This window comes from Ceratotherium simum, chromosome 3 (assembly GCF_057802395.1).
Source record: "Ceratotherium simum simum isolate JZ-2026a chromosome 3, ASM5780239v1, whole genome shotgun sequence".
Classification (NCBI taxonomy): Eukaryota; Metazoa; Chordata; class Mammalia; order Perissodactyla; family Rhinocerotidae; genus Ceratotherium; species Ceratotherium simum.
The window spans coordinates 47,001,748-47,027,903 of NC_141902.1; the positions used below are offsets into that span (position 1 = coordinate 47,001,748).

General features: G+C 37.8%; 1 protein-coding gene across 3 annotated transcripts in view; it reads right to left on the reverse strand.

Moving 5' to 3' along the window:
• The window catches only part of DMXL2 (Dmx like 2), a 146,461-nt gene that overhangs the window by 45,539 nt on the left and 74,766 nt on the right, over positions 1-26,156 (reverse strand). For all 3 annotated transcript variants that reach the window (XM_087427218.1, XM_087427215.1, XM_087427225.1), the window contains exons 14-18: positions 13,424-13,513; positions 11,102-11,219; positions 7,178-7,297; positions 4,072-4,299; positions 444-2,111 (exon numbers count right to left, since the gene is read on the reverse strand). In XM_087427218.1, coding sequence (XP_087283344.1) covers positions 444-2,111; positions 4,072-4,299; positions 7,178-7,297; positions 11,102-11,219; positions 13,424-13,513 — 2,224 coding nt within the window. The remainder of the gene's footprint in view (positions 1-443; positions 2,112-4,071; positions 4,300-7,177; positions 7,298-11,101; positions 11,220-13,423; positions 13,514-26,156) is intronic.

A 26,156-nucleotide genomic window follows, 5' to 3' on the forward strand; every position in this document is an offset into this window, starting at 1 on the left:
TTTATACCTAGAAACAGGAAGATGAACAAGTTGAGCCCATGATGTCCCTATAAGCCCCAATGTTTAATAGTAAAATTAACAAATAGGCTATTATTATTACTAAAAGCAAAAAAAATAAAATAAAAATAAACCATAGGAATCAATCTGTTTGAAAAAACAAAAGACTATAAATCTGAAATCATACAAAGGTTTCAGAGTAAAAATTCAAGTGAGAATGCACATATATATCACAAGTCTGTGAAGTCATATGTGCAAGTCATAGTCTACCCCATATTCCTTTCTTTCACAACTAATCATATTATGTAACAGTAATTGTCTATTACAGGGGTCTTTCCCCTGCAAGGTTTAAAAAAAGACTGCAATTTAATATATGAGTCATTATATAGATAATACAAACAGTTCTATTAATGACAACTTTCTAAATTTTTAGTGAGAATACTTACCTGAGTAACTCTTATCTCTGTTTTCATCAAGCTCAGTACTGGTGGTAGCCACTGTATCAGCCAAAGCTACAAGGAACATCTGCTCCAGACGGGTAAGGCCTGGTAGACTTGAGTGCATGAGATGACTTGAAAGTACCCTAGCATGTTCTTGGCCAAAGTAAGCTGGTCCATATTGAGAAAGATTTATTACTTTTGATTTGTTTTCCCTCTTTTCTGGCTCTAAATCAATATCATCTGTTGTTATATCCTGGATTTGGAACAGCTCTGAATACTGATCCTCTGGTTGACTTTTGGTATGATCTTCAAAGCTCTGTGGTAATTTTGTACTTTCTTCTGAAATTCTGTACGTTGTATCTTGATCTGCAGCAAGCAATGCATATAGTGGTAGTGGAGGAATAGAATCTATCTCAGTATAATCTCGAGTACCATCTTTTCCTATGGTGACTGTATCCTTTGCTGTACTGCCACTTACACTAATGGTTCGAGAAAGATGTCGCTTAGATCCTTCTCCAGCATCAGGATCTCTAACTATTGCAACTTCACCTGCAATACATTTTACTAAATGAGAGAGAATAGCTTTAGCTCTTCGAACTTTACCTAAATCCATCAATTCTAACAGTTGAGTTGGATGATATTGTGGGAGAGTAGGAGAAAGTACGTGTGCAGCCTCAAATAAGCCATCTTGGACTATGGTCGGTGAAGAGAAAACATCATCGGCAATAGCTGTTCCTTCAACAATACTTTTTCTTGACAACATATTAGATTTAAAGGCAGAATGATCTTGTATTGCTATCTCTTCTGCATCAGGACTATCAGGTTCAATGTCTCCAAATTTGACAGCATGTTTCCACTGTGCATATACATGCATTTCACAATCCATTCCTACCACCAATATCCCATCCCTTACCCAAGAAAGAGAAACAGGCAGTGAAGGTGTACCATCAACAGAAGACACTAAGTCTATAGATCTAAGAAGAACCCATCTGGACCTAACTCCTTGCTTGATACTACCACCTAGTGGTAAAGTAATGATAGCTACTCCATCCTTACTGTTGATTTGCTCAGTCACAATTCCTGAAAGCCGTCCATACATGAAGATATTAGCACCAACTCCCACTGTGAGAATGTGGGAGCCATCTTCTTTTGATACCCAGTCCAAATGCACTAAATGCTTGATATTTGGAATAAGGTATCTATCCTTGCTCAAAAATGCATCTGATTTGCTGTACACAAAGAGATTACTATCAACACTGACCCTTGAATCAAGTACACTTCCAACCTTGACCAAATCATCAAGATGAATTGTTTGTTCTAAAACCCATTCTGACCCTCCTGTAGACTCACATTCAAATATGCAAACATGCATGGAAAATTCTTTAGAAACAAAACCATTGTGGTGGATTGGTTGTTTGTAAGCCACTGCAAGGCGACCTGTGTATGAACAGCTAACGGCAACTGGTCTTCCCACAATGCTCACTGTACTGCTATTATCTTCTCCTTCGTCATTCATCAAGGGCCATCTCCTCCAATGATAGGTTTCCTTCTCATCACATTGTAGGTTGGTTTCCATACTACATTTCCAGAAGCGTACTTTATTGTCAGAACAAGTTGTAACCACTAAATAAGGTGCAAGGCACACAGGATAAATTGAAGAGGAACTGAGATGCCCTTAGAAAAGAAAAAGCAGATAGTCATAATACAACCACAAAATAATATACTAATAATTAAATTCCAGAATGTGATAAATCCAAAGCCACTATGAGCTTCTTCAGAATAACTACAATTCCCTCCTTACCTAGCGTCCTATGCTAAATGTCTGTTGACCAAGGTATCTACAGAAGTCTGAAGAGCCCACTGGTGAAATCAAAACATGCAGTAATAATCACTTAATTTGTTTTTAGGAAATTAAGTTCAAACGAGGCATATATTTCATTAAAACAAACTGAAAAGCAATGAAACAAGCCAACCCTTAAAACAAGCCAACCCTTAATCAATACGTCTGTTATCTGCTGCAATTTATATATGCCTTCACCACAACATGCCTTCCCGGACTTTCACTCTCTATCTTTTATCACTTTCATCAGAGATGCTTAAGTAGTCATTACTATTTGCCCTTCAAATGCCCCTAACCTGCTCTCAAATAGTCCAGACCCTAGATCTACCCCTACCATCCAAATATTTTCAGACAGCCAAACAGGCCACAAGATCTCACTCTTTTTACCAGGTTTAATTCCTGCTCTCTTAACACTGACCCAGAACCCTCATATTTATTCCTGACTGTCAAAGGCTAACACTGCCTGTCTATTGTCAGCTATAAGATGAGGGGTAATTGCAATTAAGACTGGGATCAGAAGACCTGGATTCAAGTTCCAGTACATCAATACCTTCATAACAGTGAGAAAGCCACTTAAACATCCGAGCCTGTACCAGCTAAATAATAGGGATTGTGTTACTACTTCCCTTAGAGTATTACTATCAAATAAGACATTTGAAAGCATTTTATAAAGCCCCTGCAAAATATAATTTATTATTATCAATTCCAATAAACTTATTTGAATACATCCCAAACCTTCCAAATATCTGAAAGATTCAAAAACTGGCCTAGATCTGCACCTGCCACAAAACCCAGAGTAAACTTTTTTTGTGTGTGTTTGTGTGAGGAAGATCAGCCCTGAGCTAACATCCGTGCTAATCCTCCTCTTTTTGCTGAGGAAGACGGCTCTGAGCTAACATCTATTGCCAATCCTCCTCCTTTTTTTTCCCCAAAGCCCCAGTGGATCTCCTTTTTTTTCCCCAAAGCCCCAGTGGATAGTTGTATGTCATAGTTGCCCATCCTTCTAGTTGCCGCATGTGGGATGCAGCCTCAGCATGGCCAGAGAAGCGGTGCCACGGTGCGCGCCTGGGATCCGAACCCGGGCTGCCAGTAGCAGAGCGCATGCACTTAACCGCTAAGCCACGGGGCCGGCCCCAGAGTAAACTCTTAATGTGATCTTTCCAACTCTGAATTCAACCCTATCTTAGGGATGAATAAGAACCCTCATACTTACAATCATTCACCAGTAACTGGAATAGTCTTGAACCTCCAATTTTGGTTCCCCAAAAATACTATTCTAGGAACTCCTCAATTCCACAAGTGACAGATCATTTTAAATACAGCTGCCAGTCCTGCCCTCCAAACTATCTTATCTACCTGGTTAAAGTTAGGATCATTCTAGGCTAGGCACACTATAGTCTTGTATCCTACATTTTTTCCCCAAAGTATCTGCCAACTCTTGTTCAACCATACCTAATAAAAGTGAGACATGATTAGCACAATGTGGATGAAAAGCCTTAATTAAAAAAAAAAAAGCTTCAATGCTTTGCAAATGAACTTATTTGTCCTTTGCAACTTTACTATCATAGTATTCCTTTTTATAGGAAATCATAATGCAGGCAAGAAACTTCACATTAAAATATTTACACCATTTGCTGTCAAGCTGATTACATTTATCACAGGAAACTATAAACAGATGTATCATTGCTAGAACACAAATCTTTATTTCAAAGTCAACATAGCACCTATTTCAGAAGAGTTCATCCTCTGAAGATTGCTCTCAGCTACAACTGCCCGGTCTTAAAGTTACCTTACCTGCTGAAGGTGTTGCTCTTATTACTTCAACTCCTTCTGGGAGATCAAGAGGTTGGCTATATACCAGTCTAGAACTCAGAATAAGTTTACTAGCAGTTTGAAGATTGGCAATTGATGAAGAATGTGGCATGAGGCTCACACTAGGAGAGGTTTCTGGAGAAGAGTCTACATTCTTCTGTCCAGAGACGGAAAGTAGACTCTCCGATGAAACATCTTCTGAAGTTTTAGCTTTGAAAATAAATTATAAAATTATGAAATATATTACTATCACCACTATGTAAATGAGCTGGAATAATATTTTGTTATCATTTAAGAAACATAGTTTCTTAACAGTACTTGGAGACAAGGTCAATTTTCAGACTTTTGCTCAGTTACCTTGTTAAATTTTTTTTTTTTTACTATTTTATTCTTTCTCAGCATCACCAACTCCATCACAGGGATACGTCAGAGAAGAATCACAACATGTAAGAACTAGGGGGAAAAACCTTAAGTTATCTAGTCCAATGTTCTCAACCTTTAAAACACATCAAAACCTTGAGGAACTTGTTAACATAAAGATTCCTGGGCCTAAAAACAAAGACATTGATTCAGTTGTTTTGGGGTAGATCCCAGAAATCCGCCTTAATAAGCCCCAGTGTTTCTGAAACAGATGGCTCATGAATCAAACTTTTAGAAATAACAAGGTACTGCCTCACTTAATAGATGAAGAAATTTAAACTTGGAGAGCTTAATGATTTTCCTAAGGTCATATAATTAGCTAGTGGCAAAGAAGACACTAAAATACCAGCCTCTTAACTATCAAATGCTGAAACAAGATAACGATATCAAGAACAAATACAAAAAATAAAAGTTTGGAACAAATTTTTGATAGTATTAGTTGACCGGATTTGTAAGGTATATTGACTTTGATCTTCTTCCAAAGAGTTTCCAACTTGTACACTAGAGCGGAGTATAAACCTCTAATCAGACTCAGTTACCTGTGCTTCTGCTACATGTGAGGGATATTCTCCATTACATTTATTTATGTGTGTGTCTGTCCCCCCATGAGACTATGAATTTTTCAAGGGCAAGAATGATGTCTTACTGCTTTGTACATCTCAAGAAGCACCAGAATACCAAGAGAGAATAATCGATTCCCTGTTGCTCCTGGTGGATGTTAAATAAGTCAATCTATTTTATAATGGCAGACCACTCAACAAGAAACATGAAAACATTTCTTGTAAAATGGAGTAAGACTACAAACTTAAATCAGTAGTCAGAAGACAGAAATACTACTCCTGGCTCTATCACTAACTAGATATGTTTCCTTAAGCAGGGAATTCCATCTCTGGCTATTTTCTCATCTACAAAATAAGACTGAACTACATCATGTCTCTTCTCGTAAACCAGGCAACTTTCTAATATATATCTCATGCTAAGAAAGAAAATAAGAGCAGGAAAAAAAGCGAAAGCTTTGGAGCCAGAAGACCTGATTTTGAAACTTGGTTCTGTGACAAACTAGATACGGGACTTGGTCAAGTTACTCAATATTATTCCATTAGGAAACTGGGGATAATACCTATCCCACATATACAAAGCACCTATCTCAGTTCCTGGTACCTACAAGGTACTCAACATATTCCTTCCCCATCTGAATTTAAGTCTATCATTTCATCTCCTGCCAGGATTTTCAACACATTGATAAAATTCAAGAATTAGCTGTGAATAGCAACATACACTACGTTAAATCTGCTGTGAATGTTAGAATCAAGAGAGAGATGCTTTCTATCACAGCTGAAGAGAGCACATTCTTTGTTTGCCTCTACCGTAATTTACGTTGTAACCTTTTACTGCTGTCACCAACAGGGTAAGCAAGCAGCTCTACACTGGCCCTGCTTCAGGGCAACAGCAGCGGGATGCTTCCCTCATAAGCAGTGGCGACAGAGGGATCATATGATTCCTGTCCTACCACAAGGATCTGTTACTACCTCTGTTAATCTCCTCAGAACCATTCCTGGCTCTGTGCCCAACTCTAGAAAATACTACATATTCTCTGGTGGGTTAAGAATTCTCTTCCTGACAAGCTGGTTTTAGATCCCTCTACTCCATTTCTGTGAAAATACATGTAACACCAAGAATTTGAAAGAATTTTTGCATTTCTGCTGCCTCAAGAAGATTACGCACAGGTAAGGGTTCTATCAAATCATCGGCCTTTCTAATACCAGTTCATGGCCCAGTTAGAACTGCTACTTACAGAGATATGTGATAATGTGGATTATAAAGGGAAAAAAATATATATATATATTCACACACATATATAATTAATGCACTGTATTAAATGTTTGATGTGTAAAAAATCGGTTGTTATATAATTACCAGAAGTAATAAAATATTTTAAAAATTCAAATATTTTGAGTTAACTAGTTTAAAGTAGATTCAGTTTGATATGGCTATCCGTGCAGTTCTTCATTTTAAGAATTCTCTATCAGAAAGTAAGTTTGTTTTAAAAAGATCTGTGATCAATTTCTTTACTTCACACTACAGATTTTTTAATTTGCTAATAAATTAATATGAATGTGTTCATATTGCTATTTCAGCAAAAGCATGGCTGAAATAATTTTTCATCAATGTTGCATTTCCTAATGTTCTACCAAAACAGTTCTGCTTTTGAGCTTCAGATGCTCCATCATACTTTTCTAAACAGCAAACCTGCTTCTCTTTGTGACGCTAAAGCTACTGTACCCTGTATCAGAAGGCAGTGTGTATTAATCAACAGAAAAGTACAATATTAATTCTACGGCAAAACTGATTTATAGAGACAGCTATCTAGAACAGAGTCATAATAAACATTCAATAAACATTAATTGAAGAAAATAAACTGATTAAGCTTTTATTTTCTGCAATATGTCTAACGTGCCCATAGACTGGTTTGTTGTTAGATTAACCCGTTTCATTAATGATTAATGACCTTGTAATTAAAAGATTGGCATATACATACTTCAATTCACCAACTCAATTTACAGTTCACTGGATCTTAATTTTAAAGAATTAACCACCTAAAGCATATTCAGTAAAATGAATTTATTTCACACCATCTCTGCATAAAAACTGTAATATAAATACTTACTTAAACACGCTTGTACAGATTTAAGATGAAGATGCCACATATGGAGAATAGAGTAATTATTGCTGTCCTTCTCAATTACTACTAGAAAGAACTTTTCTGAAAATGGTGGTGGGCGATAGCCTATTGTTCAAAGGAAAAGGATATTTACATTAATATGTTTCTACAGGGTTAAAAGAAAAGATATTTTTAAAAAATCTCTTTATATGCATAGAAGTTGGGGGAAGAGGGAAGAACAGACTTTTAGGAGTACAATTTTTGTGCCCAAAGTTAGCTAGCTATCAAAGACTAATGGGGCTACATCAAAAGTGCACAAAAGCCACATGAAGGGATACCTATTGGTCAAAGATGGGACAATATGTGCATCAGAGAATAAAAATAAATACAATTTATTAAAATACATTGACTATATAAAAAACCATGAGTCCATAAAAACACCAAAAGAGAAAGAAAGGGTACATAAGAAAAAAAGGAAAGGAAAGACAAGAAGGAAGGAATGGAAGGAGGAGAGAAAGGGAGAGACAGAGAGACAGACAGCAAGAGTGAGAGAGGGAGAGAGAGCACAAGAGTAGAAGGCAGCCTCATCGGATACCCCTCAAAGCAACTGGGGCACTAACTCCTTTACTTGGAAAACTGACAATTAAAAGAAAGAATGAAATAAACATTTATGCTGCTTTTCCTATACGAAAATAGCATTTTTTAAAATTTATTAAAAGCCATGGGGGGATGGGCAGTGGTGGTAGTGCAGAAGAGAATTTTTAGAAATTTTATGCATTTTTTTATGAAAAGACGTTATCTATGGACATAATTTTCCCTGCTGACAATTGCATTTTTCATATATGAAAATGAGATCTACACAGGACAACAAAAACTTTCCTTAAAAATGAAAACCCGTAACAACAACTCATTGGCAGTGAACACTGCTAGAGCTCAAATTGTGGTCTCAAACTACCATGCCCCATTAAAAGGAACAGCTTGGAGCGATGACTCCATTCTTGCAAAGGATATGTACAAGATGAGATTGGGATATCTTGCTGTGCCTGAAATAAAGTAAACTATCAAGAATAACAAGGTTGTGTCAAAAGGACTCAGGGCCAACTTGAAAAGGTCCTCACTAGCCTAATTTAGGACAATGTGAGCAATTAAAAGAATGACTGCGGGCCGGCCCAGTGGCTTAGCGGTTAAGCGCGCGCGCTCCGCTACTGGTGGCCCCGGTTCGGATCCCGGGCGCACACCGACGCACTGCTTCTCCGGCTGTGCTGAGGCCGCGTCCCACATATAGCAACTAGAAGGATGTGCAACTATGACATACAACTATCTACTGGGGCTTTGGGGAAGAAAAAAAGGAGGAGGATTGGCAATAGATGTTAGCTCAGAGCCGGTCTTCCTCAGCAAAAAGAGGAGGATTAGCACAGATGTTAGCTCAGGGCTGATCTCCGCCCCCCCCCCCCCCCCCCCGCAAAAAAGAATAATGACTGCAAACTGAAATATGTTAAGTACATAAAAACCCATGAGTGATATGAGTACTTCCTGGTAGGTATATTCTTCTTCAGTAAAGAGTTTTCTTAAAAATGGATTCATAAAAAGAAAGCCAAACAACAACAAATTCATCAGTAACCGCTGGCAGTAAGTTGGGCCCCAACTCTTTCCTCTGAAATTGTCAAAGAGAAAGAACTAAGCACTTACCCTGCCTTTCCTAAAAATAACTCTATATTTCAAAGAAGCCAAATAGCTCCAGTTGATAAGGGAAAGTTTTTCTTTACAAATGCTTTCCAGCTAATAAATAAATGAGAACTGATAAAATTAGAAAATCATAATTTTGCAATCCTTAGTGAAATAATTGATTCAAAAGCAGCAACATCAATGGAAGAAACCATGAGATAACAGATTGCTGGCAAACTTTACATTGGAGCCACCTCCTGAATCTTCTGAATCTTAGCATCACTAAAAATGAAGGACACAGCATCACCAAAAATGAAGGACACAGCATCACCTGGAGGCTGAACCTGGATCTAACCAAGTCTACAGAGCCAACTTGCACTTTATAGGAAAAAGCTTAAATGACATCACAGGTAACCAGTCAGAGAAAATTCCTATAAAATAACTTTCTCTAAAACAAGTCAGTGGCATGATGAGAGTATAAAGGGGGATCACTTTAGTGATTAAAAGACTCTGAATAAACAACAAAACACTTTGTCTGATACGGATCTAAATAAATTAAAAACAACTTCAACATTTTTGAGACAACTGAATGAAGTAAATATGGACTAATTATTACACAATTCTGAAGAATTTTGTTATTTTATCAATGTGTGATAGCACACATCTAAGAAAGTCATTTTTAGAAATGCATATGGAAGCACACAGAAGTGAAACAACATGATGGCTGGGTTTGCTTTAAAATATTTCAGAAAAAAAGGAAAAGAAAATAGGGTAGATAAAGCAAGTGTGACAATCTTAAAATCTTCAATCTAAATTATGGGCATAGGGAGGTTCATTTAACTAAGCACTCTACATTTGTCTATAATTGGCATTTTTCTTAAACTAAAGGCAAACCAAGAGAGGTATTGGGAAAATCTTTTGGCCTGATTTCACAATGATATAAAGAAATATCAAAAGAGGAAAATCAAAAATATTTTTAAATGCAAGTCTTTCAATTAAAAAATACTGTAAAGAAAAATACCAATTTTATACAAGCATTGTTTTCTAGTAGATCGGCATGTATTTCCTGTCAGAAATATCATGATAGATGGTAGCTAGCATTGTTAGAAAGCATATAAAAAAGTTTAACTCAAATAAAGGGGAAGTACTACAGAAGAGCAAATTTTAAATATATAAAGCAGTATTGTTATGCTACAGTGATACCGAAATAAAACTGAACATGATAAATGAATAACTTAAAAAGAAGAAAAGTTCTGATATGAGAAGAAAGATGCGTGAAAGGAAAAAAAATTACTAGTCTGAGGAGTGAAAAGATGTTTAAAAGCTAACCCTCAGAGAAGACAGGAACTCATTCTGATTTTTCACTAAAGAAAAGGAAATTATCTGTATAAATTCAGTAGAAATATTTTCCTTAAATGTCTCTACATAATTCTGTGATAAAAGCTATACCAAGAAAATTAAATATCTCCATCTAGATACTTACAAGCTATAACCAAATGTGATAAAGTATCTGGAAACCCTTTGTAAACTAAAAAGCGTTCATCATAGAAAATGAATTCTTAAAGTAGGACATGTCTTTGCTACTTTCAAACAGAAAGTATTCTATTCAATATGTTCTATGTTCAAATAAAAAATGACAGTTTTATAATTACAAAGTTATAAATTCTAAAGGGAATGTTTTAAGCTAAATAATTTAAATTAAACATCACATAGTTTCTTCTTGAAAGGTCTTATGGAGAACTATTTTCTTTCATACACAAAAAAAGAAATACTACACTTCAGAGGGGAAACCTGTGAGATGGTACCTTTAGTTAACAGCGTACCTGAGGTTCTTGGTACACTACACAACACAATATCTTACATCCTATATTCATCAATAGTCTTTAGCAACTTGGGGGGAACTTTTTAAAACCTACACTAAAATTAACTGGTTTGCCTAAGACACCACAGGGAACTTACTACCAATCAAAACAAATTAACTGTAGAGTTGAACAATTAAAATTAATTTTTAAAACAGTTAAACTAGGTTTCATAAATAACATTTCTTGGCAAAAGTCTATGTCACCAGTGAACTGTCTTTCAAAATGTAATTTTCATCCACATGCCTCCGACACCTACAAACTAGCAATTTTGACAGAACTAACTGGTGTTTTGCCAAAAATTATGAGAGTGATGACTCCTGATATAAAGATCCATACTCAATGAAAGTTTGGAGATTTCTTTTAAGATTAAGGTATCAAACTCAAGACTATTTTTTAAAAGTACCTTGTGATGGCTGAAAAAATATTTCTGTTTCTTTTTTCTCCATATCTTCCTTGTGTGGTTTATATCCTATAATGAAGTCTTCTTGAAACACATGAAGCAACTGTGTATTTGTGCCACACTACAAATATAAAAAAATTAAGAGTTTTATCTTTGAAATTATCTTCCACCCACCATCTCCTCAAGAACACTAATGTAGAAGAAATAAATCTAACAATTTCTATTCTTTATCAATTGACTAATTAGAGAGGAAAAAGCAACAGAAAAAAATCATTAGAACTACCTGGGCAGAGAAAAATTACTTTCAAAGATGCTACAGCCAACAGCAGAACTGAGGAGCTCTAATAAAAGCAAATCAACAGGTTTGCTTCTCAAAAACAAAAACAAAAAAACATAAGTGATCTGCACCACTTTGAGCTCAAAGATATGATGTCTCAAGCCTGGCTGGAAAAGGCCATGCTGACTCTGTAAGGCACACTAGTACCTCACTCCTTCAGTTTTTTAAATTCTACTTAACAACCAAAGAAAAGAAAACCCAGAAAGGTCCTCAAACTACTCCCAATAAGTCTGTCTAGTGGGAATTATGTGGGATCCTATAACAGCCAATGGGGATGACACATCTCTGGAGAAATGTATGTGCATGTAAGTAACTAGATTTCTAGAAGGACGGATGAAACATCGCTGTCACCTGCTATGCTACATGATCATGTTTTTGGACCACACAGAGAAGAAGAATAAAGACAATCACAAATGGCTACTTAGAATCACCAAACTGAACTGAAATTCAAGGAAAGGATAGATTCAAACAAAAGCTTATTAGGGAAATGGGTCAACACAATTAGATGGCTGCTCCAGCTTTCCAGCTTTCCAGATTTCAAGGAAGGGAAGTGGCTATGATTATCCTGGCACTGGACGGATAGCCATATTCTTAGAGAATAAAGGAAATCAGCCTCCTTACAGAGTAGAAGGAAATAAAAGGACTATAATATTAGGCTGACCTACAGAATTTTTATGAAAGTTATAGGGTATTTTTACATCTCTCCAGATAGAAACAAAAAAATCTCTTCACATGCATAGTATTAAAGGTCACCTTTCCCAGGGAAAAAAAATAAATGCAAGAAAAGGGAAGGGTGATGTCTTCATGGACGCAGAAATCATATAGCACATTGGGTACAAACTTAGAATAAGTCTTAAACTCTGTCATTTATAAAAAGCCTAAGTCATTTATCGGTGCTTGCAGTTTACCAGCTCTGTGTTAAAGAAAGCCACAACTGTGCGGGGAATCTCCAGCAAGTATGAAGTGACAAGCAGAATGCTAGGTGAAAGTGGACTACGCTAATATCCCATGGTAAAGAGCAGAGAGGGGCTAAAGTGGGGGCTGAATTTAACACCCAGTCCATTAAAAATTAAGACATTTACGGGCATGAAGCCAACCCACTCTTCTCCCACACCCCTGTGGAGTAGAAAAAGGAAATCGCAGGTTAAGGATTTCCTAGGAGGCATTAGTAATTTGAATCTGGCAGCCACAGTTCTGTTGCCAAGAGCTGATGTGGTCATTTCTCTACATCAGTGGAATGTATTACATTTTTCCCCAACAGAAAGTGAAGGCACCATGGAAAAACAATGACATAACTGTGTATTTGTTTTTAAATAATGGTTGGCTCTTTCTTCATTTCCTTGATTGAAAACATTGGTAACTTTCTCACCGAAGTAATCTTTTTTTATATTTGAAGTGAATGTATTAGTTCTATTCCTTAGTCCATAAACATGATCCTGAAGAAACAAACATCCTGAGGGCTAGGATGGTATTTACAAGCACCCTGTAGGGAGAAGGGTTTGCCTTCTTTCCTAGGCAGTAGCTAGGGAAGAATACTGACCACACAAAAGACCTGTGATTAGAAAGTAAATGTACACTTTGATCCTACATTCATCTGCATTTTAATGGATCTCATAAAAATATCTAATATTCCGCCTAACGAGGCAAACATTCTAAAGCTGAAGTCACCATCTACTGAGTTGAAATGAGTAATAATATAAACAGAGAAACCACAAACGGAGCCTCGAGGCAGCTGTACTGTTTTCCCTCCTGGCTTCCCTAACTGAATCAAATGACTAAAGCTTTAAACAGGAAATAAGGCACAGACACAATTCAACTGGAGAAGAATAATTCTTAAATCATTAGACTTTCACTAAGGGAATCAGGGGAAGTTGGCTGTATTTAGTATCAAACAAGAGAATTATTCTGAGAATGAAATACATCATATGCATATAAAGCACTCTGGAATAAAGTACACTAATATCGCTAATTCATAAGCATGTTTTTACTTGGTTGGTTATTGCATCGAGTTCAATAATGCAGCCAGGTCGAGCAGTAGACTGTTGGCTCACAATATTAAACACTTCTCCAATAAGTTTCTGTAAATAAAAAACACAAAATATTAATGATCAACAATTTATGAATCTATTGTCAATATGACACAGCATCTCAGACATTAAAGACCCCTCTAAATATTCACTGATTGACAATGGCAATTCATACCATTTCAACTTCCTATACTCATTCTTACTCTCATTTTTAAAATTAACTAAGCAGTTAGAAAAACCTACAGTGTTTACATAAATAGTATATAACTCCAAGGCATCTAGTTCTTTTTAACATGTCTTCTTCATTTTGCAACCTTGAAGCTCTAAGACAGACGTGGCTGAGAATCTGGCCCAATGCCTGAGTGTCTGGTTTGCAGATCTGCAACACCATTTAAAAGTAAACCCTGCCAGGTGGAAGGTAAGGGCAATGGTTGAGAAGAAGTGGGACTCTTGGGATAAGGATGCTTGAACTAACACAGGAAGCCTAGCTTTGGACCCCCAAATCTTTTTGCTGAAAAAAGCAGTCTTCCTTCTCCCTCCTTCCAACCAACCTTCTCTTGCATACAAACCTTTCAGTAACTTCACCTGAAGCAATTATCTCACAAGGAGATGCCCATTCTCCTCAGCACCCACCTCCACTACTTCCTGCTGCCTCCAGGCCACTAAGAGGGGTTAGATCACAGCTTAGCCTAGGGGTATAAGCCACAAGGTTGGCTCTGGGAAAAGAGCATATACACTGGAGTTGTAGCATCTTTCCAATTTGTATTAGCAGGATTTCAGAGAGCATGTATGAGAATAGATTCTAGGGTTATTAGTTCAAGGAGGACAAAATATATGGTTGGGTAGAGTTGAATTTATTGTTATGGGTACATTCACCCAAGATTCAGGAGTTAAAGTGTTAACTCAGACACAAGGAAGTGGTGTTAACAGTCTGTCGGGTTTGTTGTTAATTGAAATTTAGATTCAATTGTGGCCTACAGTTGGTGAGGTTAAAATGCCAGAATTTCTCTAACACACCATGAAACTTTGCTACTGAAAGTGTGGTCAACGAACCAGCAGCAACAGCAGCATCTGGAAGCTTTTTATAATTGCAGACTCTCAGGCCCCGAAGCTAAGACATTTGCATTTTAACAAGATCTCTAGATGATTCCTCTGCGTACTGAAGTTTAAGTACTGGTATAGATCAATGGTTCTCAACCTCCACTGCACCCTGAATCACCGGGGGAGCTTTAACAATCACTGATGCTTAGTCCCACTGGCAGAGGCAGACTTACTGGCCTGGGGTGCAATCTGATCAACAGGCAGTTCACGAGTTCCTCGGGTGCTTCCAATATGCAGCCAAGCTTGAGACCCCCTCACAGGAACAGATACCTGTTCCAGCTACGGATTTGCTTTTCCTGCCCACAGCTCTCCTGCCAGCCCTATAACTGACAGACTTACCAAATGCCTTATTCAACACTACAGGATCCCACTCAGCTTCACCTCCAACCAAGGAACTCAAACCAAGGATATCCTCCAACCAAGGATCAAGTGAGTGAAGCACTCACCCTGACTGCAAAACTTTAAGGTGGTGCCAAAAAACTAGATAATCAAGATAAATAATATCTTAATACAGTATTTTTTAAAAATCAAAATTAAGGCAAAAAAATTCATAATGAACAAAATATCAAAATTTTAAATAGAGGATCCAATAGTGTCTTGATGAGCCATACTGGAGCCTGAAGCAAAGTAAAACTGAAGACATGTTTTCATGTACTTTTTTAGTGTAATTTTTTTCATGTAATTTTTTTCCAGAACACTAAAGTGGTTGAAAAATACTGAAAAGCAGGTGTATTAAAACATTAGTTTAAATTTAAATTTATTTATACCAAAAACAGGATTAATTACTTCCCTGGCTTTAATGGAAGCTGATGGTGCTCAGGGCAGGCTACCCCAGGAGGCACCACTCTGGTATGCGGATTATTTCGGAGCTGAAGACAATAAGGACTCAGAGAACTCAGGAAGAATATTTGAGTTTCCCCTCCCAAACTGCCTAAAGAATTTAAAACAAAAGATCTGTTTCAGGAAGGAGTTATTATTATGATGGCTGTAAAGATAATGTAGGATAGAGGTTACAATAGGAAAGGCACCAAGCCTCTTTTATCAAAAACTCTGTCTCTCCCTGACCACATTATCTATAGATGACCCTGAAAAGAATTGTCCTCCTGCCCTCTGAAGTCCCAGACCACTACCCGCCCCCAACATGCTCCTCGCCTCTAGCTGCAATACTTAAGCAAGCAGCTTAGACAGAGGGACGAGTTGCTCATTTCTGAGTTTCTCCCATGTATACATGTTATTAAACTTGGTATTATTTTCTCCTGCTAACCTGTCTTGTTGATTATTTGGCCAGCCATAAGAACCTTAAGGAAAAGGGCAGAGGGAGATTCTCCCTCTCTCCCGACAAAGCAAACTTACTAATATTTTTAAAATCTTGTTTTCAATATAGACAACTTCGTTGTTAGACAGTCTCTTGACCAAGTGACAATCTTAAATAATTTTTAATTAACTTCAGCTTACTGAAACTGGACAACATTGTGACTGGTATTATTTTTTTAAGCTCTCAAGTCTACTTCCAAATTTGGGTGAGACTACACCAAGCAAAATTTGTGAATCAGTTTTAGAAGATCTAAAAACATTATGTTCATTTTATATTACAAATTATTGACATTGCATGCCACTTAAAACTATCTCAGATGAAATTTCTACAAAACTTAAATTGTCAGAATATTTAAAAGCCAAGTCAGTGCTGCTTTTTGAAAACCAGATTTATCCACATAATTTTTCTCCAGTTGAAAATTCAAAATCTAAAGCACTTCAGCTACTTTTTCCTATCTCCATTTTGAATGTGAAATTAGTATGCTGTGGGAGTTAGAATAACGCCCACCACCCCCCCAACTAAAGATGTCCACGTCATTCCCTGAACCTGTGAATGTTACCTTACATGGCAAAAGAGATTCTGTAGAGATGATTCAATTAAGGAACTGGAGATGGGAAATTACCCTTGCTTATGTGGGTGGGCCCAATATAATGTGCGTGGGTCCTTATAAGAGGGAAGAAGCATGGTCAGAGTCAGAGAAAGAGATGTGACAACAGAAGCAGAGGCCAGAAAGAGAGAGAGAGGTTTGAAGATGCTATGCTGCTAGCTTCAAAAAGGAGGAAAGGGCCACGAGCCAAGAAATGCAGGTGGCCTCTAGAAGCTGGAAAGGCAAGAAAATCAATTCCCCCCCAGAGCCTCCAGAGGGAATATGGCCCTGCCAACACTTGGGTTTCAGAATTTCTGACCTCCAAAGCCGTAAGATAACAAATGCGTTGTTTTAAGTTACCACATTTGTGGTAATTTGTTACAGCAGCAATAGGATACTAATACAGATGCCCATAATCTCCATAATTTTTATTTGATCTGCACTTTTCCCAAAAATAATTAGTATTACATCTGGTAATTCATAAATTTTCAATTTTCTTTTTTTTTTCATTTATTTTCAGATTCAGGAAGTATATTCATACCTCTTGCTAAAGTTTTATATTCATCAAACATACTTTCAAAGTTACTTTCTCTCATTTATTATAACTCTCAACTGAAAATTAGCTAAGCAAAGGAGTCGATTTTGATAATATTACTGAAGAGCTTGCTTTCATTAAAGCCAGGAAAGTAAAATTATAATAAATTCTGGTTTTGGTATCAATAAAATATTTAAACTTAAAATGAGTTTTAATACACTTTCAATTTTCAATACTTTTCAACCCCTTTTATGTTCTGCAGAAAAGTTAAACATGAAAAAATCAGAAACATATGTTTATAGGGTACACATTCTTCCTTTTGCCTCAGGCTCCAATACGGCTCATCATGGCACTGTTGGATCCCGTTTTTATTTAAAATTTTGGCATTTTGTTCGTTACAGATTTTTGTGTTAATTTTGACTGTTTAAAATATTGCATTAAAATAGTATTTATCTTGATTACTGTTTTTTGGCACTCCCTTAAGTTTCTTACCTGAAGTGAGTGCCTCACTCATCCTAATAATAATAATCTGAAAGAAATATGGCACTAGGTCTACTCTCACAACACTTATTTGGGCTTAACCAAGTGGCTCTTCACTGGAAGCAGCTGCCTTAACAGAGCAGTAGAATGCCTCCTAAAATTACAGCACCAGCATAAGGATAATACCCTACATGGCTGAGGTGCTGTCCTCCACGCTGGAGTATATGTCAAACTATTAATCAAATAAGATGCCACTTCCTCCACAGCCAGGTCTGGGAACCAAAGGGTGGAGGCAGAGTAACCCCTCTCCCTATTACACCTAGTAACTCACCAATAGAATTTTTCATTTCTACCCCCACAATCTTGGACTTGATGTGTCTGGAGGGTGCTAGTGCTCAAGGAACAAATATTTCCATCAGGGAACACAGTCAGAGGTCCATTATATCGGAAGCTGAGACTGGCCCTTGCCTATTTTGAACTCATGCTATTTAACCAATTACAGAGAAGAGTGACTGGTCAGGGTGATTGACCCTGGTTTGTTACTACAAATGAGGACAAGAAAGACTGTGTCTGGAACCCAAGAAATTCTTGGTACTCCCATAACCTATTTAAAAAAAAAGTTGCTGGGAAACAGCAGCAATTCAAAGAAAGTCAGGACCTCAAAGGACTTGGATCCTGTGGGAATGTTTGGGCCACTCAACCAGGTTTAAAAAGGAAAAAAAAACAAACACCCAAGGCACTGACAAAAGTATAAGGAATGTGGAATTTGGTGGGGGGAGAAGGAAGCTATGATTATTGAATTTAGGCTTTGTGACTATCTATAGAAGTAGGGGCTATAACAGCCTTCCTTTATGTTGTTTCTTTTTTCCCAATTTCCCTGCTGTGACAAGTACTGATAGTGCAACAACTACAATCTAGGTTCCAAGCAGGATTGTGACTGAACTGGCATCATTACACAATGATACAATGCCAAATGGGAATTTGTGTTTCCCCTGTGTTGGAGACAAAAAAGTTTCTTCATCTAAATAAAGAACAGGAATAAACACTAAGAGGCAGAAAGAGAAAGAGTGGACTTTGCTGGCTATTCTTTATTTGCATCTAAACCTTGATCACCACCCTCGTCTGCCTTGTTCTGTGCCCCAAGAGGCTGACTTCTGGACTATATCACCTAGCTCCCAGGCCCTCTTCAGTGTCAGGTTGAATTCAGTCAATGGGAGGCACTGGCCAGAGACTGGCGAGGAGAGCGAGAGAAGTCGGGGTATTTATTCCCCTTCCTCCCCACAGTTCTGGCAGTGGCTACATTCCTTTACGGCTGCCTCTCCCAACAGCAGCTCCTTTTCCACAGCTCTAGCTCCCACCAGACTCTGGTATACTGTCACTTCTCTCTTGTCCCTTCAGGCATAGGGATATATTTCTCTACTGCTGCTGCAAAAAATTACCACAAACTTGGTGGCTTAAAATAACAAAAATGTGTTATCTTACAGTCCTGTAGGTCAGGAGTCTGACATAGGTCTCACTGGACTAATGGCAAAGTGTCAGCAGGGCAGTCTGTTTCCTTGCCTTTTCTAGCTTCTAGAGGCTCTCCATATTCCTTGGCTCCTGGCCCCCTCTCTCCATCTCCAAAGCCAGCAACATCATCTCTCTGACCATTCTTCTTTTGTCACATCTCTCTTTGACCACAGCCAAGAAAGGTTCTCTGCTTTCATGGACTCATGTGATTAGGCTGGGCCCACCCAGATAATCCAGAATAATCTCCACATTTCAAGGTCCTTAATTTACTCACATGTGCAAAGTCTCTTTTGCCATGTGAGGTAACATGCTCGCAGGTTATGGGGATAAGCACGTGGACATCTTTGGGGGGCCGTTATTCTGACTACCACAGAGTGATAACGGCTTCATCCTGTTGCTAGACTCTGAGTGCTTTACTATGCCTTGGGGGTTGACCACGTGTTCACCTCTGTAAGGAGTCTCTGCACTAAACTCTCCTCAGCTGTTTCCCACATAGGCTCTTACTGACACAGAGACTAAGTCAAGGTGGTACTGATTGTCTCTCCCTGAAAAAGTGCAACCCTCACCAATGTGTTCTTCCCCAGAAAATGCAATGGTCTTTGTGTTGCTTCTCCTACTTAAGATGGTCTTCCTTCTCAATTTAAATACTATATTCCCACAAAGGAAATGAACAAGCAGTTCAAAGTGGAAACACAGTCAGTAAAAATATCAAAAACCATTCAATTTCTGCAATAATAAAAAATGCACAAATAAAAAGAACTAGATATCAGTTCAAAATAGTGAAGATTTTGATAGAAGAAAGAAAAAGTAGGGGGAAACCTGTACTTGCACCCTCTGATGAAGTACAAATTGGTAGAATAGCTTCCCATCGCCTTCATAGATAATAAAACATAAATAATAAAGCATGACATTCATTAATTTATTCATTTACCCAACAAATATTTATTGAGTGTTTATCAGGTATCAGACACTCCAGATACAGCACTGCCCTTATCTTACATTCAAATAAAGACAAATAGCACACAAATAAACAAGTAAAACAAATTGTCTATCCAACAGTGCTAAGAGCTAAGGGAAAAATAAAGCGGCAAAGTGCACAGGAAGTGTTGGCAGGAGTGGTCATGAAGGCCTCACTTGACTCAAGACCTACAGGAGGCAAGAACACAAGCCATGTCTTATCTCAGGGAAGAACATTCCAGACAGAGAGAACAGTAAGTAAAAGACTCTAAGATGGGAGAGTGTTAGGCATGTTTCAGGACAGCAAAGAGGCTAGTGTGGCTGAAGCCAAAATGAGGGAGGGGAAAAGGAGTAAAAATACAATATGAGAGGGGTGAGGGGAGGCAGGATAGAGGGTGGGAGGTAGAGCCTATAGGCTTACAGGTCACCGTACAGATGTTGACTTAGAAGAGTGACATGACCTAAATTACACTTTTTAAAATAGCATTCTGACTCCTATGTTGAGAACAGACTGTAAGAAATCAGGGCAGAATAGGAAGGTGATGTCAGCAAATGGTGAACAGGAAGCCCCAGACCCGCCTTCCCCCAGAGAGACACGGATTTAACGGTGATGAATTCAACATCCTGTCATGATAAGAACACTCAACAAACTATGAATAGAAGGAAACTACCTCCACATAATAGAAGTCACATGTGAAAAGCCCACTGCTAATGTCATACTCAATGGGAAAAGAATGAAAGCTTCTCCTCTAAGATCAGGAACAAGGCAAGAATGCCCACTCTCGCCACTACTATTCAATATAGTACTGGAAGTTCTAGCCTGAGCAATCAGGCAATAAAAAGCAAACAAATTAGAAAAGAAGACATAAAATTATCTCTGTTGGCAGATGACATGATCTAACATGTGGAAAACCTTAAAAGAACTGTTAGAACTAATAAATGAATTCAGCAAAGCTGTAGGATACAAAATCATCACTCAAATATCAATTGTGTTTTTATACACTAATAATGACCAATCCAAAAAGGAAATTAAGAAAACAATCTCATTACTATAGCATCAAAAAGGACAAAATACTTAGGAATAAACTTAACCAAGGAGGTGAAAGACTCATACAGCGAAAACTACAAAACACCGCCAACAGAAATCAAAGATATAAATAAATAGAAAGACATCCCCTGCTTGTAAATTAGAAGATTTAATATTGTTAAAATGTCCATACTACACCAAAGCAATCTACAGATTCAATGCAATCCCTATCAAACTCCCAGTGACATTTTTTGCAGAAATAGAAAAAACCATCCTAAAATTCATGAAAACATGGGTCACTGGTTTCATATGAAAACATGGGTCATGTGAAAACTGCTTCAGGACACTGGTTTTGTCAATGATTTCTTGGATATAACACCAAAAGCACACGGAACAAACTAAAAAACAAACAAATGGATGACATCACACTTAAAAACTTCTGCGTGTCAAAGAAAACAATCAACAGAGTGAAAAGGCAACCTAAAAGAATGGGAGAAAATAATTGCAAATCATATATCTGATACGGGGTTAATATCCATATGGAACTTCTACAACTCAACAACAAAGAAACAAAATGGGCAAAGGACTTGAATAGACATTTCTCCAAAGAAGACATACAAATGGCCAATAAGCACATGAAACGGTGCTCAAGATCACCAGCCATTAGGGAAATGCAAACCAAACCACACTGAGATGTCATCACATCCATCAGGATGACCACTATCAAAAGAACAGCCATGCTATGGCAGCGACCCACATACAAAATACAGGAAGACTGGCAGAGATGTTAGCTCAGGGTGAATCTTCCTCAAACAAAAAAAGAGGAAGATCGGCAACAGATGTTAGGTCAGGGCAAATCTTCCTCAGCCAAAAAAAATATATATATATACATATAATAGAAAATAAGTGTTGGAGAGGATGCAGAGAAGTTGGAACCCTTGTGGGAATGTAAAATGTAAAATGGTGTTGCCATTACGGAAAACAGTATGGAGGTTCCTCAAAAAATTAAAAATAGAATTATCATATGATCCAGCAATCCCATTTCCGAGTATACATCCAAAAGAATTCAAAGCAGGAGACCTCAAAGAGATATATGCCTACTTATGTTCACCACAGCATTATTCACCATAGTCAAGAAGTGGAAGCAACCCAAATGTCCATTGACAGATGAATGGATAAAGAAACTGTGGTATATACATACAATGGAATATTATACAGCCTTGAAAAAGGAGATCTTATCACATGCTACAACATGGATGAACCTAGAAGACATTATGCTAAGCAAAATAAGCCAGTCACAAAAGGACAAATACTGTATGATTCCATTCATCTTAAGTAACTCAAGTAGTCAAAATCATAGAAACAGAAAGTAGAAAGGTGGTTACCAAGGGCTGGTGAGATGACGGGGAAGGCAAATTAATGCTTAGTAGATATAGAGTTTCAACGTTGCAAGACAACAAAGTTCTCATATCAAATCATCATGATGTACACTTTAAATATCTTACAAGTTTGTCAATTATACCTCAATAAAGCCGGAAAAAAAAGATTAAAAAGTTCTGGAGTTCTAGAACAGTTCTAGCATCTGTTGCACAACAACGTGAATATACTTACCACCACAGTACTGTATACTTAAAAATGGTTAAGATGGTAAATTTAATGGTATGTGTTTTTACCACCACCGCCCGCTCCCCACCCCCCCGCAAAAAGAAAGCAAGGCAGAATTATAAAGAAAGAAATATAAATTTTTTTCCACAATCTAGCCTCTACCTTCCTATCCAGTCTCAGCTACTTCCAATCACCACTTACATTCAATGTTATGGCCGTAACAGGAGTAGCATAATAAACTACTTAAGAGTTTATTGTGCACTTTCTTATGCTTCTGTGCATTAATTGCTGCTCCCTCTACCTGGAATTTTCTTTTCCTCCTTCACTTTCAATTCATACCCACTCAATAAGTCTCATCTCAGACGTCATCTCCACCAGAAAGTCTTCCCTAAGCACCGCCATACAGATTAAGTGTTCCCTCCATGTAGGTACAGGAGAAGCCTTCTTACCCAACACAGCTGAGACAGAGATGACCAATTACTCAACAAGGCTGGTTAACCCAGAGAATATTTTTAAAATGATACACATACACCTTGAATATTTTAAAACATAAATGTACATAAATTAACCAATATTTTGGTGTAGTCAAGGCCTTTGATTGTGGGTTTGCTAACATGAGGTAAAGGTCTTTCTCGCATATCCCACCCCTGTAAGGCCTCTGGCTACATTTTTTCAATTCTTTAAATTGGAGTAACAACTGAAAGATGCCTACAAAGCAATGAGTGCTGTTTTTCGTTTTTTACAATTTCCCCTCTAATCTTTTATAGTTATCTCACCATACCTAATTAAACAGCAGTTATTTTTAGCAAAATCCTTCCAAAGCATTTAGTTTTTTTAAAAAACACTCATTTTTTACACTCACATTTCATCAATTTATATCATAGTTAATTGAATTAGAGAATTACAGTAATGTGTACAACTTGACAAATACATGCTTGGAAACAAAAGCCACTGGCTTTTGAGAGGCGGTACAATGCAGTGGTTGAGAGCTTAGTCTCTGGAGCCAGGCTGCCTGGATTTGAATCCTGGCTCTACCACTACTGGCTAACTAAACTGGCACAAGTAATTACACTTCTCTGTACTGAGGTGTCCTCATCTCTAAGGTATGGATGATAATATTATCTTCTTTTTAGGGTTACTGGGAAGATCAAATGAGTTAATATATGTAAAGCACTGAGAAGAGCCTGGCACATGATAATCACTACGTAAGAGTCTGCTATTGTTATTATTAAAAGGACTGGTAGGGGCCGGCCCCATGGCCTAGAGGTTAAGCACGCGCACTCCGCTGCTGGCGGCCCTGGTTCGGATCCCGGGTGCGCACCGACGCACCGCTTGTCAGGCCGTGCTGTGGCGGCGTCCCACATAAAGTGGAGGAAGATGGGCACGGATGTTAGTCCAGGGCCAGTCTTCCTGAGCAAAAGGAGGATTGGCATGGATGTTAGCTCAGGGCTGATCTTCCTCACAATCAATCAATCAATCAATAAAATAAAAGGACTGGTATACCAAAGGTAGCCTACTTTCTAGGAGCATCAGTCTTAGGTTTTGCAGAGGGAACGAACAACATCAATGAATCCAGTGAGTTGGTTAAATGGAGGTCAAAACCCTGTGGTAGCCTTCTTTCCTCTGATACAGTGCTTATTACATACTATAGTTATATATTTACACCACCCAAAAGATATAGGGTTCTTGAGGGTGGGAACTATTTCTATTCATTTTAACACCCTCAGCACTTGGTACATTGCACATTCAGTCTTTCATGCCCTATTGCTTATGCACAGTGGGTCCTCATAAAAATTAAAGACAAAATAAATTAATAAATTAATGAATGAAAATAAGTTATACTTTAGATTGTTCCTACTTTAACAGCAGCAGATACTAAACCACCCCACCTTTCAATGCCAGACTTCTCTCTTCCCATTATTCAATCATAGAATATTATACAGTCCCATGTCACTTAATGATAGGGACATGTTCTGAGAAAGGTGTCGTTAGGCAATTTCGTCATTGTGCGAATGAACATCACAGACTGTACTTACACAAACCTAGATGTGTACTCTACTACACACCTAGGCTATACGGTACTAATCTTATGGGACCACCGTGGTACATGCAGTCCATTGTTGACTGAAACGTCGTTATGTGGCACACACCTGTATAGAATACCTCGATAAGGACTCACTAAATTCTTGCTGAATGAATGACTCTGACCTAGCATCACTGGGCAAGAAAGTTCAAAAGTTTATCCTTTAGGCACCAAAACCACTGTATCTTCAACATTTGGGATAGAAATTTTTTTTTAAATCTTAAATAAATCCCTGCTTTTATAAACAGTTTGCTAATCATAAATCTCTTCTTGATGACTCAGGGTCACATTTATGAACATTAATTATTCCTCATGCCTTTAGAGATCTAACGACTTCAGGTACTATCTTCCTAATAATAAATCCCAAATTTACACTGGTACCTGATGTGGAAATTAGGAATTTATTTCCAATTGCCTGCAAAACAGTTATCTAAACTACACTTTGCTATCTAAAACCTCAGTCACCTCACACTCAATGTATCTCAAACTTAAGTCATCATCAACACCTCACAAACATCTTGCCACAGCTAGTGGATCCACTATCACACACTAGAAACCTTAGAATCACCTCCTTTTGTAGCCATGTTCAAGCAACTACTAAGGCCTACTCCTCTCCTTTGCTAATGTCTACCAAATCCCACTCAAGCTCAGGTTTGTTTCACAACATGTTTAGATGACCTCAACAGATTCCCTGCTGTCTCCATGCTTCCAGTACATACCAACTACACTCCATCCTGCAAATTAACCACTTTACTTCCCTGTCCAAAAATTTTCAGTGCCCCCTAAATCCAACTCTCAATCCACAGAATAAAACTCAAACCTTTTCACATGTTTCTCATGGAATAAAAAAAAAAAACCTAGAGGCTGGCCCCACGGCCTAATGGTTAAGTTTGGCATGCTCCACTTTGGTGGACCAGGTTCAGTTCCTGGGCATGGACCTACACCACTCGGCAGCAGCCATGCTGTGATGGCAACCCACATACAAAATAGAGGAAGACTGGTACAGATGTTAGCTCAGGGCGAATCTTCCTCAAGCAAAAAGAGAAAGATTGGCAACAGATGTTAGCTTGGGGCAAATCTTCCTCAGCAAAAAAAAAAAAAAAAAAACTAGCCTCTACTCAGCATCTACTAAAAATCTCATCTGAGGAAGAGGACAGCATGTGACAACTTCTTGCTAAAATTCAACTCACAATTAGTAGAGGAAGGAACTAGAAGAACTGCTGCACTGACCTACAAGAAAACAAAAAAAGATGAGTAGAAATAATGGAAACTTGACAGAAAGTAATCATGTTACCTTAAGTGTTTAAGATCAGCAATAAGGGCAAGGCTCTCTAGCCTACATTTTAGAAAGGCAAAAATCTCAGAATTCCTTATAGCTTCAGTCTCTGAAAGTTGAAATGGCTCAAGAGAGTCTGGAGGCTCAAGAGACTTTGGAGGTTCCTGGCTATGCAACTGCAAATGTAACTAATGAGAAAAAAAAATCTGGTTAGTGTAGT